This window comes from Xenopus laevis, chromosome 2L (genome assembly GCF_017654675.1).
Source record: "Xenopus laevis strain J_2021 chromosome 2L, Xenopus_laevis_v10.1, whole genome shotgun sequence".
NCBI lineage: Eukaryota > Metazoa > Chordata > Amphibia > Anura > Pipidae > Xenopus > Xenopus laevis.
The window spans coordinates 112817001-112832517 of NC_054373.1; the positions used below are offsets into that span (position 1 = coordinate 112817001).

The following is a 15517-nucleotide window of genomic DNA, read 5'->3' on the forward strand; positions in this document are numbered from 1 at the left end:
TCCACGTCTCATTAGGTACCAATTTTTGTAAACAATGTGTGCTATGTATTGATCCCAAAATCAAAATAATGCAAACATCCACGAATGGATGGATTTATTTTCTGTTTCGCTTCAGTTTAAGCTTTTCCTTTTGTTAATCTCTCAACCTTAATTAGTGTTATCAACTCTATATTGTACACTATGTCTATATGATCATTTATTTACTTGCACTGGGGATAGACTTGTTAATGATGGTTTCCATAGTCACAAGTTGGAATAAATAATTAATATTGTATGTTTTCAAAATGTCATAGCAGTATTTTGTTCTAGTATACTATTCTGTTCATACTTGCACCCTGGGATTGGGATTGATATAGAAGAGCTCTTGATCTTTCACATCAGTTGTGTCATAAATTTTCCGGTCTTTAAAGTTCTTCTTTTTTTTTTAGACTTGGTTGTTGTTTTAAATAAAAGTCAAAACCATCAGAAACGGAAACTGTTTATTGACATTAATCCCAACAGACACTAAGCAGCAACTTGTTTACAGAGATGAATATAAAGGTACATGATGGAAGTGCAACAATTGTATAAAGAAGATGAGTTCTGGATTTAAAAAAAAACATAGATATCGGTCCTACAAGACAGGGCCCATACAGCTCCTAGAATTCCCATTCCTGGCAGTGTTATGCTTAATCAATGAATAATTGGGAAATTTTATATATATATATATATATATATATATATATATATATATATATATATATATATATATATATTATATATATTATATATATAAAAATATCAAAATCAATCTCCTCTGTGAAGGTAAGGTATCATTTACAGTTGAACCCCAATTTTACATTCCAGATTTCACATTTTCCTGGAACTGATGCAATGTTATCGCAGGTCCATACAGGCAAGCAACTTCTTTATTTCCCTGGATTTTACAGTTACCTGGAATTTACCATAAAATGGAGGTTCTACTGTAATTTTTTTTTTTTAAATATTGCTACACTTCCCACATCACTGCACTGGTGGTACAGGCCTCCTTATATGACCAGAACAGTCCATTAAACAATAGAACATGCTTCTATATTCTATTTTTCTTACCCTATGTATTATGATCATCTGTGCATCAACATATTGGGGGGGGGCTAACTTTAAAGAGATACTGACACCAGGAAATGAAACTTTTTAATATCTATCATTGTCTTTGCATGCCATTTGTAACTGCCCCAAAAGTATTTGCCCAATGCTTATACATTACTTATCTGATCCCCCATGGAGGCAGCTGCCATATTTGTGCAGCAGTATTCAAGCAGATTGGCAACACAGTCAGGTTGAGAACTTCAAGTAACAATTTCTTACAAAAGCAGACCTGTCAGTGAAACATGATCAACATGACCATAGGTAACTTGTACAGTATGTGCAGTATTTATACATTATTTCGATCAGTAGTTTTGTAGGTATCACTTTAAAGTATCTTCTATAATTTATTCTTCTGACAGAGAAAGTAGTATTCTACCAGCCTCCCCGCACATTATCTGAGCATGAGATATCTGTGAAGTATATAATGACAATGTCAAGCAACAAGGACCCCAAAAAGTTGTAATTCTGAAATATTTTAATCATTACCCTGAAGAGAATCTCACTGAAATATATAAGCAGTTTCAGATATATTGCATGCAGATGAAAGAATAGCACAGTTATTATTATGACGAATGAAAGTGATTTAGTGTATACTGATAGGAAAGTGTTTGGTTGTGAGGCGCAATGAAAAAAGAATTACACAACAGAATATAATTATAGTAAAGTAGCTGGCAACCGGTTTCATTCCAAGGAGGGTGATCGGCAATCACCTGATCTAAGTGCTACTAACATCTTTCAAACCTCCTGACACAACACCTAAAAAAGAAAAGGGTTGTACATCCAATTCACATGTATAATATTCCGCTTGTCTTCACTTTTATCAATCTGCATCGGTTTTAGAAGGCATGATAATTTGATTTAAGGTCAGCAATATGCATAATCTAAAAATGAATTAAAAAAACTAAGTTGGTTTGCAGATGGTAATTTCTTCAATTAAAAAATGATTCTGCTCCAAAATGCATTGAACAGAATAGATATGATAGGGATGTCAAATCAAATGGTTTATTTTCTTTTTTTAAAGCTACTGGCCACATTTAAATCCTAGATAAAGAAATATATATATATATTTAAAAAAAAGACTCCAATGCCCCATGTTATATTCAATAGAAGATCCCTGCATGGTTTGTATAGTTATCAACATAGAAAAGAAAAGCTTGAAAAAAGCCTTGAGAAATTGTGAATAATAAATGCAACAAGGTGTGAAAAACGCATTTTTTTGAATTCCTTTGGAAAAACTGAATCTTAGTGGCTATAATCTTTGTAAATTAAATTATCTTGGTGAATCACTGTGCTAATTGTATTGGGCTCTCCGACAACAACGACACTACAGAAGCCTCAGAATAAAGTAGAAATGGTGCATGCAAAGAACCGCAGTAAAATTCGTGACATTCTTTAAATAAAATTCAATTCCATTATTTACCTTTTGTATTGTAACAAAATTAAGTTAGAATTGATTTCACTATTAACAAAAATGTGCATTCATTTAACAATTAAAAAGAAAAAAAACCTTGGAAAATCTCTGTACATGTTTTATCATTACATTTCTGAAAAATGTATATTAATAATTCTGAGGATATTTATAATCTTCGAACAAAGTGCAAGTCAGTCCTTCTAAGACTCATTTAAATCCTCTTCCTTCCCATTGTTAAAGATTACTCAGTGACATTTCACCAGCAAAGAGATTGGTTGCAGTATCCACATGGCGACCAGCGTTGCGCAGGCAATGTCCTTCTCACCGATTATTGGACAGAGAAGCAATGTCATTAAATGGCGTGTTTTTGTCATTCTACCCTTGCACATAATTTTCCATATGTCATGTAGCAGTTCACAGCAGGAATCTATATCTTCTTATTGGCAACATAAGAAATTAATAAAACCACCAGCCAAAAAAGAGCAGACGTCAATGAATAGTTATTTATTAAGACCTAAAAGGTAGAAGGGGAAAACATATAAATATATATCACATTAATAGGTCTACACTTGCATGAAATCAATAGTTTAGTATCTATCGCCAGTTTTTAAGTTTTAATCTATATTCTGTATATGCTCAGGTGCAGTAACCTATAGCAACCAATAAAGTAATTGCCAGGTGACCGGTATGTTGCATGTTCATTGGTTGCTATTGGTCATTATTCCAGTAGCAAACTTTGCACCTGTGATTACATTAATCCAAAGATGTTTGCATATATTAGTAGTTGTGTGCATGCAGATAAACCACCTGAGCCCTGAGAATACTTTCTCCCACTTTCAGCATCAGAAACAAAGCCATGCAAGAAAATAAGCAACCGATACTGATGCATGCTTAAAGTCAGAATTTCTTTTTTTTACCATCATTTAAAAAATTCAGTTTTTGAAGGTTATTATAAAATAAGCAAGGTGGTGGCAAATCCCCTAACCAGTAACCAGTTATCATTTTAGCATCTGGTGGGGACATTGCTGTACAAAGCTTCTAAGCTCTGTGTGTGTGAGTGCAGAATTAGTCTGTGTTGTTAATTTCCACATAACAGTGTATAATACCAGTCAAACAAGGACAATTCACTGATGGTCAAGAGATATCACTGTCAGAAGCCATGTCCCAAATCCATCTGATTAAACATTATTAGATGGTTCCATGCAAATGCAGGAGTTAGCCATTTCCTATACCATTTAAGTTTAAAGCTATAGGTTTGTGATGGACACTTCTATAGTTTTCCTTTTGGTTTCTTGAATGTCTTAAATATCAGCCACCATTTTCTACTATCAACTATATTTACAGAGGGGAACACAGGTTCAACACTAGAAGACAGATTAGCATGTACACTGATGTTCTATCCTTTAAAGTTTAATGAATGTGTGAATATGGGGCCTCTTAGCTCTGCCAACTGTTGGTCGTGGCACGACGCAACGTTTAGAATCACCAGAATTTTTATGGATAGCTGTGCAGCACTTTAGCAAAGACATTTACAAATGGCAGCAGTGTAGCATTCAGATAAAGCTTATTTTACAGGTGAATCCAAGCAGTGATGGGCAACCAGAAGATCTCCACAGCTCTAGCTTCCGAGTGAGAGCCGAGGCTGGCAGGGAAGGCACTGTGCTTGGCTCTATAGTCCGAAAAAACAATCGGGAGCACCAGCAATGAACCACCGATCAATGACATAAGGAATACATTTTACTTGGCTATTTTCAGAAACATGGTTCGCTTTTCGTATGGAACAAAATAACCAGATGATGTCATTACTTCTCTGCTGCTTGCAAGACTACACGGGAAGACAGGAAGATACCCTGCCATACAGAACATTTTTTTCTTTCAGCGTTTGACTTAATTAGCAATTACGCATCCCAAGTTTTGGAATAATTATAGCAATTAATATGCACGTCTTACTGATTGCAGAGTGAACTTGTCTTTTGCATTAGAAGTAAATTGAATGTGAAAGACAACTGGTAAACCTGATTAAACAATACACCGCACCTTACCACCATAATGACCTAATTGTATTTCTGCACCATAGATTGCAGCACTTAAAAGACATCATTTGTACCGAATCCATCAGAACGTTCTTTGAGAGGGGGCACCATCTTGTGGCAGAAGGTTATCAGTGCAGCTAAGCACAGAGCAGAATTACTGTGGTTGTGAGTAGAAACATTTTGCGCAAGATGAATAAAATTGCAGCTAGTTCTTATATAGGCATATTTGTGTTGCAAGACTAAATCTATATATATATATATATATATATATATATATATATATATATATATATATATATATATATATATATATATATATATATATATATATATATATATATATATATAGTATGGATTTATAGTCATATGAAAAAGTTTGGGAACCCCTTTCAGCCTGCTTATTAATTTACTCCACTTTCAACAACAGTACTGGGGTGTTTTCTGGACAAAGATTTTTAGTGAAATAGTATTCAGTTGTATGAAATTAAATCAAATGTGAAAAACTGGCTATGCAAAATTTTGGGTAATTTGAATGCATGTCACTGCTCAATACTGATTACTAGCAACACCAAATTGGTTGGATTAGCTCGTTAAGCCTTAAACTTCAAAGGCAGGTGTATCCAATCATGAGAAAACACAGCCATCAAATTTAACTGAACTGGAGAGATTTTGAATGGTCGAAAATACCGCCATCCAGAATCCAGACACTCATCAAAGGCTATAGGAGGCGTCTAGAGGCTTTTACATTTGCAAAAGGAGGCTCAACTAAATATTGATGTAATGTCTCTGTTGGGGTGCCCAGATTTATGCACCTGTCTATTTTTGTTATGATCATATTGCATATTTTCTGTTAATACGTTATGTCACTGCTGAAATACTACAGATGTTGCTACTTTGAAATCTCAGCCAATAATAAACAAAACTCCAAAGAATTAAGAGGGGTTCCCAAACTTTTTCATATGACTGTATATATTATTTGGTGCTACAATTGATATCACACCATTTTCTGTATTGAATTATTACAGCAAGGCAATCAATACATGTGGCTGCAAATTCTGCTGCATTTTTCTGCTGCATGTTGCCAGTCTGCATTTACTTATATCATATGAATGTTGTTAATCCATTCAAGAATTTATATATATACATTGCAAACAAAAAAGTACTTTAGTATTAAAAATTAAAAACGGGTGAACATGCAAACAACAAAATACATTATCAATCAGTCTTTAAATGTGCTTTAAATGTTTAATCTGTTCTGGTCATAAAAAGCATGCTATTGAATGCAGACGTTATATCAGTAAAAGCAAAGAATCCTTGCACTAGAAACTATATGAATAAGGAGGACTGACCTGAGATGTACTTTGCTCCGATTAATAATACCATGCTACTCACTATATAAAACCCCAAAGGAAGACTATAGAAGATACTATAGTCACCTGGAGTCATCCAGTAGAACAGGATTCCAGTCAAGCAAGGTACAGGGGGAAGAAAACATAAAAATTAAAATATTTGAGTTAAGAATCAATCATGGATACAAAAGGGAAAGAAAATTACAAGCAGTGACATTTGTGACAGAGCAAAGTCAATAACATAAAAAGCCAGATCAATTAACGAGCGACAGCACTAACGTGACAAAGAGCAGAGCAAGCTGCAGAGAAGAAAAGACAAACACAAATATCCAAGCTAATGGAATCCAGAGCTCACTGGTAATAACTGCAATGGCAAACAGGGTTTACCTTGACAAAAGTGGATCTTCTCATTCTTTCAGTCATTTATATATCAGTTTTTAAACAGCCTATTTCCTAAAATCAGTGCTGATATCATAAAGTTAATTAGTGAAATGATATTGAATAATGCGATGTTGAGAAATCTCATCAGAAAAAAAAACTGCTAATTAAAAACATTAAGGGGCAGATTTATCAAGGGTCGAATTTCTAGGGTTAATAAACCCTCAAATTCGACCCTTGAATTTCGAGGGTCAAATTCGAAGGATTTTAGCGCAAATAGTTTGATCGAATAAAAATCGTTCAATCGATTTGAACGATTTTAAGCGATCTTAAAAAAGGATTTTTATTTGATCAAAAAAAACTTAGAAAAGTGCTGGGGAAGGTCCCCATAGGCTAACATTGCAGCTCGGTAGGTTTAAAGTGGCGAAGTATGAAGTCTAAGTATTTCTTAAAGAGACAGTACTTCAACTATCGAATGGTCGTACAATTTTTACTTTGAATCGTTCGAATCATTCGATTCGATCAAATTTGACCCATTCGATGGTCAAAGTACCCAAAAAAATACTTTGAAATTCAAATTGTTTTCATTTGAATTCTTCACTCGAGCTTAGTAAATCTGCCCCTAAAAGTGAAGCTTTCCATACATTCTGAACACTGAAGCTATCCAATCACCTAGTCTGCTAGTGACCACTCCCCCCTTCCATCAGCACAGGCTGAACTGGATTAGCCTGTCACCCTGCTGCGATGTTTCTCCCCAGTTTTGGTTAATTTTGCCCTTGCTTCATGGACATATTATTATCCTCACAGCAATGTGTATTTAAATATGACTGGAAAGTATGTAGGAAACCCCAGGGGCATTTCATGAAGTCAGAAAGATATTTATTAGTGCATGGCTTTATTTTGTAAAAACTGGAATGGGCCAGCTTGGAATGTTTGCAATTGTCTGCTGCTGGAAAGGCAGATTTATCTTCAAACTGATCTTCGTAGGTAGGATTTCTTACTTTGATTCCATGAACAATTACAAAATCATTTATCACACGTCATATTATTTTGTCTTTTTCAATGAAAGCTTTAGCATAGCAGTGGGAAAAGAACATTAAACGGTCCATTTATGGAAAATAAGGAGTTAAAGAGAATTCTCATACATGCAAAGGAACAAAATAGAATAGTTTTTCGAAGAGCTGCTAACATCAAGCAGATATATTTAGCTCCTGTCAGGGTATATTTTATGCGAAGTGAACATTTAAAGGAGAACTAAACCCTAAAAATGAATATGGTTTAAAATGCCATGTTTTATATACTGAACTTATTTAGATCAGCCTAAAGTTTCAGCTTCTCAATAGCAGCAATGATCCAGGACTTCAAACTTGTCACAGGGGGTCACCATCTTTGAAAGTGTCTGTCACATGCTCAGTGGGCTCTGAGCAGCTGTTGAGAAGCTGAGCTTAGGGGTCATCACAAATTATCAAGCAGCAAATGAGGTTGGACTGTAATATAAGCTGATGCTACAGGGCTGATTATTAAATTCTGATGCTAATTGCACTGGTTTCTGTGCTGCCATGTAGTAATTATCTGTATTAATTACTAATCAGCCTTATATAGTGACATTTCTATTATAGGTGTATTGTATATTGTTAGTGGGTCCCTAAGCGCAGTAAGTGACAGCAGCACAGAGCATGTGCAATGAATCAGCAGAAAAGAAGACAGGGAGCTACTGGGGCATCTTTTGAGACACAGATCTTTGCTGCTTAAGGGCTGTGGTTGTCTTGGGCTGGTACAGAAGCACAAAACATAATACAACATTTCAAGCCTACTTCTTAAGCTTTAGTTCTCCTTTAAATTAATGTTATGATTTAAATTGCATTCGAGTATAGGCTCCACAAATCGTAAAATCAAACAAACAATGGATTAGTGTTTAACATTAGGACAATGAATGGAGGAATCAGAATCTGAAAGCATGCGCATTATTTCTAGAATATCAGACTAAATGATCTAACATCCAAAAGACTGAATCCAGCGATAATTCGCTATGACATAAATATACATGAATGTAATACTGATTTGCAGAACTGTAATTTCCCAAGTGTACATTTTCCTATAGCTGTTTACACAGCGAGAGACCCATCTCCTCCTCTAATAACTCGCCATCCGTTTTTCTTCAAATTGATCCCGCTCTTAATTTGTGAAGCTTTGGCACTAAGGGCTCTTACACATGAGCGTTCCGACCTGCGCTCCCCTGCGTTTCGTTTTTTGGCGTTCAGCCGCAGGGGAGCGCAGGAATAGACGCAAGTCATTATTTGAAATGGGGCTGTACTCACTCAGGTGCGTGTAGGCGCCGAACGCAGGTTCAGACGCAACATGCTGCATTTTTCCTGCGTTCGGCGCCTACACGCGCCTGAGTGAGTACAGCCCCATTTCAAATAATGACTTGCGTCTATTCCTGCGCTCCCCTGTGGCTGAACGCCAAAAAACGGAACGCAGGGGAGCGCAGGTCGGAACGCTCATGTGTAAGAGCCCTTACACTGGATTTATATTAACTGGTCATCCTTACTCCCGGCTATTGCAAAATGAAATACTTCTCCTTATTATTCTTAATTTGCTTAGAAAGACAGCTTGGGGGAGTCTGTGGAAATCCCATGTTGCTTTCAGGCATCGTGCAGCTTTGGTCCATCATCCTTTTTTTTAATTTTTTTAAGTACATTAAAAATCAATGGTATTTACACAAACCAATAATTTCTTTCTGAAACAACTGTGTTCTAAATACTAACTTAATAGTAGGAACAGTGGTATTGATAGTTAAAGTAATAATAAACGAGGGGCCTGAAGCTTATGGTACATTTAGGGTTTTGGTCAAAACCAAAAAATTACCATGAAATGACTTGCACCGGAAACTGTTGTTGGAGACCACAACATTTGCCAGAAAACTGCCAGAATGTTTTATTGGAGAAAGATGTCAAACAGGGAGTATTCCTATTGCTTTGCATAAGAAGTGACCTATTTTAATCCTTTACCAAGTAGTAAAGAACAAACCACTCGGGAGTTCCATAAACTTATGGATACCCACAAGCAAATACAAGTTGTAAAAGCAAACAAACAATTTAAGCTACAGGTATTCACTGACACTTCAAACAGAAGTTTAAATATTGATGAATATCAGTCATGGTATTGCATCTTGTCCTTTCTTTATTCACATGTATTTTGCACCAGTAATATGTAGCCTAGCATCCAATCAGACATTTGCTTTTACTATTTCAACTGCAAAAGATCAATCAAAGCTAATTACTAATTGGTTGCTATGTGCTAGTGGAAACACTTAGGGGTTTATTTACTAAACTCCGAATGTAAAAATCCCCAAAAAAATTTTGTTTTGTTTTTTAAAAATAAAATCTGACTTTTAAAAAATCATGAGTTTTTGGAATTTATAAAACCCGAGGATGGAAAAGTCAGAATCAGAAAATCCAGCATGTCAGACCTGTTGAGGAGCAATGGGAGAAGTCCCATTGATTTTTTGATGTGCGCTGGGTTTCTAGCAATAGAGTTTTTGGGCAAAAAGCATAAGAAATCAGAGTTTTTGGGTTAAAAATCCGGAAAAATGAAAGTCAGATTTTTTTCATGCAAAGCAAATTTTCGGAAAAATTGAATAATAAAAAAACCCGAGCAGATTTGATCGGAGTTTGTAGCAGAAAATGTTGAGATAAAATCAGACCGATAAATAACCTCCTTAGAACATATGGTTTCAAATACATAATAGCTGAATGCACCAAAAGCCAGAATAGTTGGTGACTACAAGTTGTTAAAGATTTTTGCTGGAAAGGAGTACACAGATGCCGAATTGTACCGGTGAACTGTGAGATGTGCTTAATTGTTAGATGCCTTCGGCCCAAATGCCCTTTATTTATTATTACTCCCAAAATGAATACTTAAACTATTTAGGATTACCCAATGGCACATACTACTAAAAAGTAGATTATTATGAAAGAAGTTTATTTACATGACGCAGGGTTTTACATATGAGCCGTTTTATGCAATGTATTTTTATAGAGACCAACATTGTTCAGGGGTATAAAACATGTCCAAAACATGTAGTGACACATGAACATACCACATTTTTAGCAGTATAATTCTGCATCCATGTGTTTTTTTCCAACAAAAATCTACAATGATTATAGAATTATATAACTGCTCTGGTGGAAGCAAGGTGTGAAACATAAAAGGTTCAGCAGGAGTTAAGTTTGGAGTGCTAGCATGAAGGTACTACAGCAGTGCCAAAGAACAATATAAACCAGTATAAAATTATCTATCGACATAGGTGCATATTAATAAATCAGCAATATATGTTGAATTTACAAGAAAGGGCAAATATTTTTATGATCAATAAATAAAATCACAGATGAAAGATTTTGAGACTTGAGTGGTTTATTCAATACCATTAGCTGAAATTTTCACTTCCAGGGGTGGTTTAATTGTCTTCTAGGAACAAATGACTGTCTACTATTTTTGGAAGGGCATTTTGAGTTCCCTTTTCAAGCAATTAAACACCCGATTAAAGAAAGACGAGGCATTCAATGAATTGGTCTCTCTAATTCTGTTTTGTATGTATTGTGGATGCCAAACAAAATAATTTGTGGAACGGGCTTTCACTGCAGACTGCAACGATAACCTCAGACTAACAAGGTCATAAAGTTATAAAACAAAATACCCAGCCAGTTAAATTATAAATCTATAACAGTCTAATTACAGCTGAGGTTAAATGTTGAGTGATCTAGTCCAATTAATATGCCTATTCAATGGTCTTTACTATAGCTTTATAATGAGAGATTCAAGCAGCCTGAAGCTGGTAGTAAAAAGACAATCAAATGCTCTTGCATAATGAAAATGCTCATTAAAGGAGCCAGTTAAAAGATATTGCTTTTTATATGTATATGACAAGCTGAGTAATATGGTAACAATGTCACATGCAAAATAAGTTGTTTTCAGCAGATGTAAAGTGCAATATGCAACAAACATATTTAGATTTATGAGAATTAGCACCTTTCAATACACATGGCTGCACTCTACAATTCTAGAATCTGAATAAATATCATTATAAAGTTATCTTTTATTTATAATAAGGAAGAGAATATTAAAGGAGCTGTATTTTATGAGACTATATGATATGACACTTGGATTTTATGCTCTTGGTATGGGACAGATTTTTTAACAATATACCTCATTCTATTATTACCTCTAAATTGACACTCAGTGGATCTGACAATGTCAATATATACTCATGAAAAATGACTACTTTGATAATGTCAGACCATTAGGGTGACAGGTTAGACGGTCATTATGGTGGACGGCATGTAAATGAACTTGAGTAGAAGGTGGAAAGTAGATAACTCACACCAGACATAAATAATTAATGTAGTCAATAAAATGAACTAAATATATCAATATTTTTAAACTTAAAGGAACAGTAACACAGTAACAGTGTTTTAACGTAATGAAAATATCATGTAGTGTTGCCCTGCACTGGTAAAACTGATCTATTTGCTTCAGAAACACTACTATAGTTCATATAAACAAACTGCTGAGCAGCTATGGCGGTAAATGAAAAAAGGCTATATGGCACAGGATAAATAATGGATAACAGATAACATTATGTTCTACAGAATTTATCTGCTATCTGCTGTGTAACTTGAGCCTTTTCTCCTTTGAATAGCTACCCCCATGGGCACACAGCAGCTGATTTATATCAACAATAGTAGAGTTTCTGAAGCAAACACAGCAGTTTTACCAGTGCAAGGCAAAACTGCATTATATTTTTATTACTTTAAAACAATTTCATTTTTAGATGTTACTGGTCCTTTAATGAGCAAGTGCTTTCATAAAAATAAAAGGAGTACTGTAGTGTTTAGGGAGAGATCAGACAACAATGGTGCTAAAATATTTTAGCCTTAACTTGATTTTTACTTCACTTTTATTTTCCAAGCCTTGGAGTACTCCCACAACCCACTCTGTATTTTTGTATTTTAGCAGTTGCGCTACAGGAAGGAAGCCAACACGTCTTAAAAAATGGATGTTGGTATTAAAGATCTCCTCCCTATAAGCAGGGAAGATCAGACTTTGCGACCAATGGTTTGGTCATAAAACACAAAAAATTGGAATCAAACAGAGGGCTAACAGCCTATGAAAAACACCAAACGTATAAAGGTAGGAGTACCATATGGGACTTACTCAGGACTGGATATGTGGATAGGCCACAAAGGAGTCACGGGGCTGCATGCATGAGCACTGGGGACTGAGTGGGGAGGGGATTTTTCCCTATAATCAAATATGGACTTGGGCTTACCTCAACGTGGTATGATTAGAACCTTGCAAATTTAAAAAAACATTGTTTAAAAATACTGTATGTATGCACTTGCATAGAATAATTAAACAGAGCCAGGGAATGAGCATTGATCAAGCCCTTCTTTGTCTATGCATAGTTGCTGAAAATGTATGATAGCATCTAGTGTATCCCTGGAACCTTAAAAAGTAAAAAGAATACAACTATGCTATAATTCAATGCTTTTACACAATCTATTTTCCCAGTTTTATGTTTACACTGGACAGTTCTTTTATAGGAAGGCAGAGTACAGATATCTGCAGCTGCTCTGATGAATCAATCCATTATTACCATTATTATCTGTGTTTGGCAGAGCTGCATTATGTCCCCTAGCTTTTGAATCATTTATATGCCGCAAGTTAGAGAGAGGCAGAAACTTGCACTGGATTTTTTTTTCCTCTGCAAGTTGCAAGGTGCAGCCATTCCCTGAGACTCTTGTGCCCCTTAGTACTCTAACACTTTTATCCTGGGGGTAGTAAATGCTGCTCAAAGTCTCCATAATCCACTGGAGACACACCAATAAATAGCTGTCACAATTGGATACATTACATAATGCTGGGGTCAGTATGAAATAATTTACTATACAGCATGTCAAGAAGGAGAAATCTCACCATGTCCATTGGAGGTAGGCTCTGCTGATTCCCAGCCCATTGATTTCATCACTGCCTTTTTCCATCTAGCATAGCGAAATTCACTTTCTAGATCAAGAATAAAAGGAGAGTAGGAACGATGAATGTTTCTCTATATTTATATTAGTATTTCCTGACTATGATTTTTTTTAAAGCAAATGCATAGGATGTGGCTTTTACCCTCTGGGTTTATTTGTGGTTCAAACCGTTCGCATGTTACAGCAGTTAAATCTCCAGGATTCAGGCTCCAGACACCGACACCTTCAGCTGCGCCTGCAGCCATAGCAGCGCCTAGTGCAGTTGTTTCAGGCATGGATGGTTTCACTAGTGAAAAGATATAGCACAGGCAAATGATAATTAAATAAACGCTCAGGAAAGAGTTTCGTAAATAATAATTGCGCTAAATATAGTATTTAAAGTGAAGTTAATGCATTAGTGGATACATGTCTTAGTAGAGACAGCAGCTAAGTGTAGTGCAGCTAGTGTATTAAACTTTAACAATTTAGAAGGTTGGCGACATAAGTTTCAGAGCTCATAAGAAAAGGAAGGAAATTAAACAAATTCATTTTGAATATCTACCCTGAAATCTTTTATTTAATAGGACAAGAGCCTTGATCTATCTACGAGTAACAAAGAGTAACTTCATTTATATACTGTTACTTCTATATGCAGTGTTGCACATTTTTACAATACAGTAAAGAGAGCATACACATTGCAATAAACATAAACATATATAGACATGGTGTCACTGCAAAATGATCTTACCTACTGGAATGCACAGGATATCAGCCTGCAGCTGCATGAGGATTTTATTGCTTGTCATACCTCCATCAACTTGAAGTTGACCGAGAGGAATGCCATAATCTTGGTTCATAGCATCCAGAATCTGGAATTAAACCAGAAGTCAAATAATTTCAAAGCAAAAAAAAAATTTAAATTGCAATTAAAGGAATGCTACCAAAAAGGCTTTTTTTGCAGAATGTATAAATATATTTCAGTTGAGGAGGCTAAGCTCCCCTATATCTTCATTATTCTGCTCCACCCAAAAATGCAACAAAGGTCTTCTATTTCATCTAGAATATTCAAGGAAGGTTGGGCAGAGTTTAGGCCCTAAAACAAGGATGTCATACATCAGATGACTACAACTCCCACATCCTGCCCACAACTGAATGCTGTGAGGAAAGTGCGGAGTGATGTGAAGCAGGACACAGAGGGCTGCAGATTGATGATCTCTGCTCAAAAGGAATTACAGTCTATAGTAATGTACCTCTCTAGTCTGGAAACATACAGCTTCAAGAGCAGCAAAGGCAATATGGTTTCTGTTTGTAAACTGGGTGAGGCCACAGATGATTCTAAGAGAGAGAAAAAAGTCAGGTAATGTAAAAGTGAAAACTGTATTATAACAACTTTTACATAGCATTAAAAGCCAACCGAAGTTGCCCACTATGGGACAACTGAACTACAATTATTAACCACAACACTTGTTGCATCAACCAGATCACTGTCTCAGACACTTTCAAGAACAAACCTCAACAAACCTGGCTTTCAGCACATCCACTCACAGGCCACAATGTCTTAAGTATTAAGCTGAATACATCAGTTTCTAAGCAACCTGAATGCTATGTAGTGATGCCCCAGGAGCAAGCCTACTCTTCTCCCTACATCAGACTCCTAAACTGTGAATTCTGGTATATGAAACTGGAGAGAGCTGATGCTCTAATGTACACTTAGAGAATACTGTCCCTCATAGTATGGTCCCAAATTAAAATAGCAATACTGCCTAAAAAAAAAAAGAAGCATATGTTATAGCAAATTTCCCCTCAAATTAACCCAAAGAGATTATCTCCTCACATGATTTCCTGTGCTATCCTATTTGTCATGTTTTATCATTAAAATGAAACATTTACATTTCCTTTAAAACAATCTAATTCTCGTTATAACAGGGATATATATTCCCTGTTCCTTATGTGACTTTTCTGATGTGACAGCAACTCATCCAAGATTTATTCGAAGTCACTGTATCTCTGAGTAGCCAAGGGTTTCCTTTGCTTACATAATGGTAGCTCTAATTAGTCTGGGAGAAATGAAAGCAACGCCTGTATCAAATATATAACTGAAAACTATAATTTAAAGCATTAATAGAAACGACATAAATCTCTACAATAGTATTAACCCTTCAAGCATATAGCAGATTGATGTGGCAACTGAACTGTATTGCACAT

The 15517-nt window shown here is 35.6% G+C and overlaps 1 protein-coding gene across 3 annotated transcripts in view; it reads right to left on the reverse strand.

Moving 5' to 3' along the window:
* Nucleotides 1-460: 460 nt before the first annotated feature.
* The window catches only part of gk.L (glycerol kinase L homeolog), a 57880-nt gene continuing 42823 nt past the window's right edge, over nt 461-15517 (reverse strand). For 2 of the 3 annotated variants that reach the window (XM_018247047.2, XM_018247046.2), the window contains 6 exons: nt 14563-14647; nt 14061-14181; nt 13476-13619; nt 13278-13364; nt 5922-6008; nt 461-3053 (listed from right to left, as the gene is read on the reverse strand). In XM_018247047.2, coding sequence (XP_018102536.1) covers nt 3040-3053; nt 5922-6008; nt 13278-13364; nt 13476-13619; nt 14061-14181; nt 14563-14647 — 538 coding nt within the window. In that variant the 3' untranslated portion in view covers nt 461-3039. The remainder of the gene's footprint in view (nt 3054-5921; nt 6009-13277; nt 13365-13475; nt 13620-14060; nt 14182-14562; nt 14648-15517) is intronic. The other variant, XM_018247048.2, reaches the window with a different exon arrangement.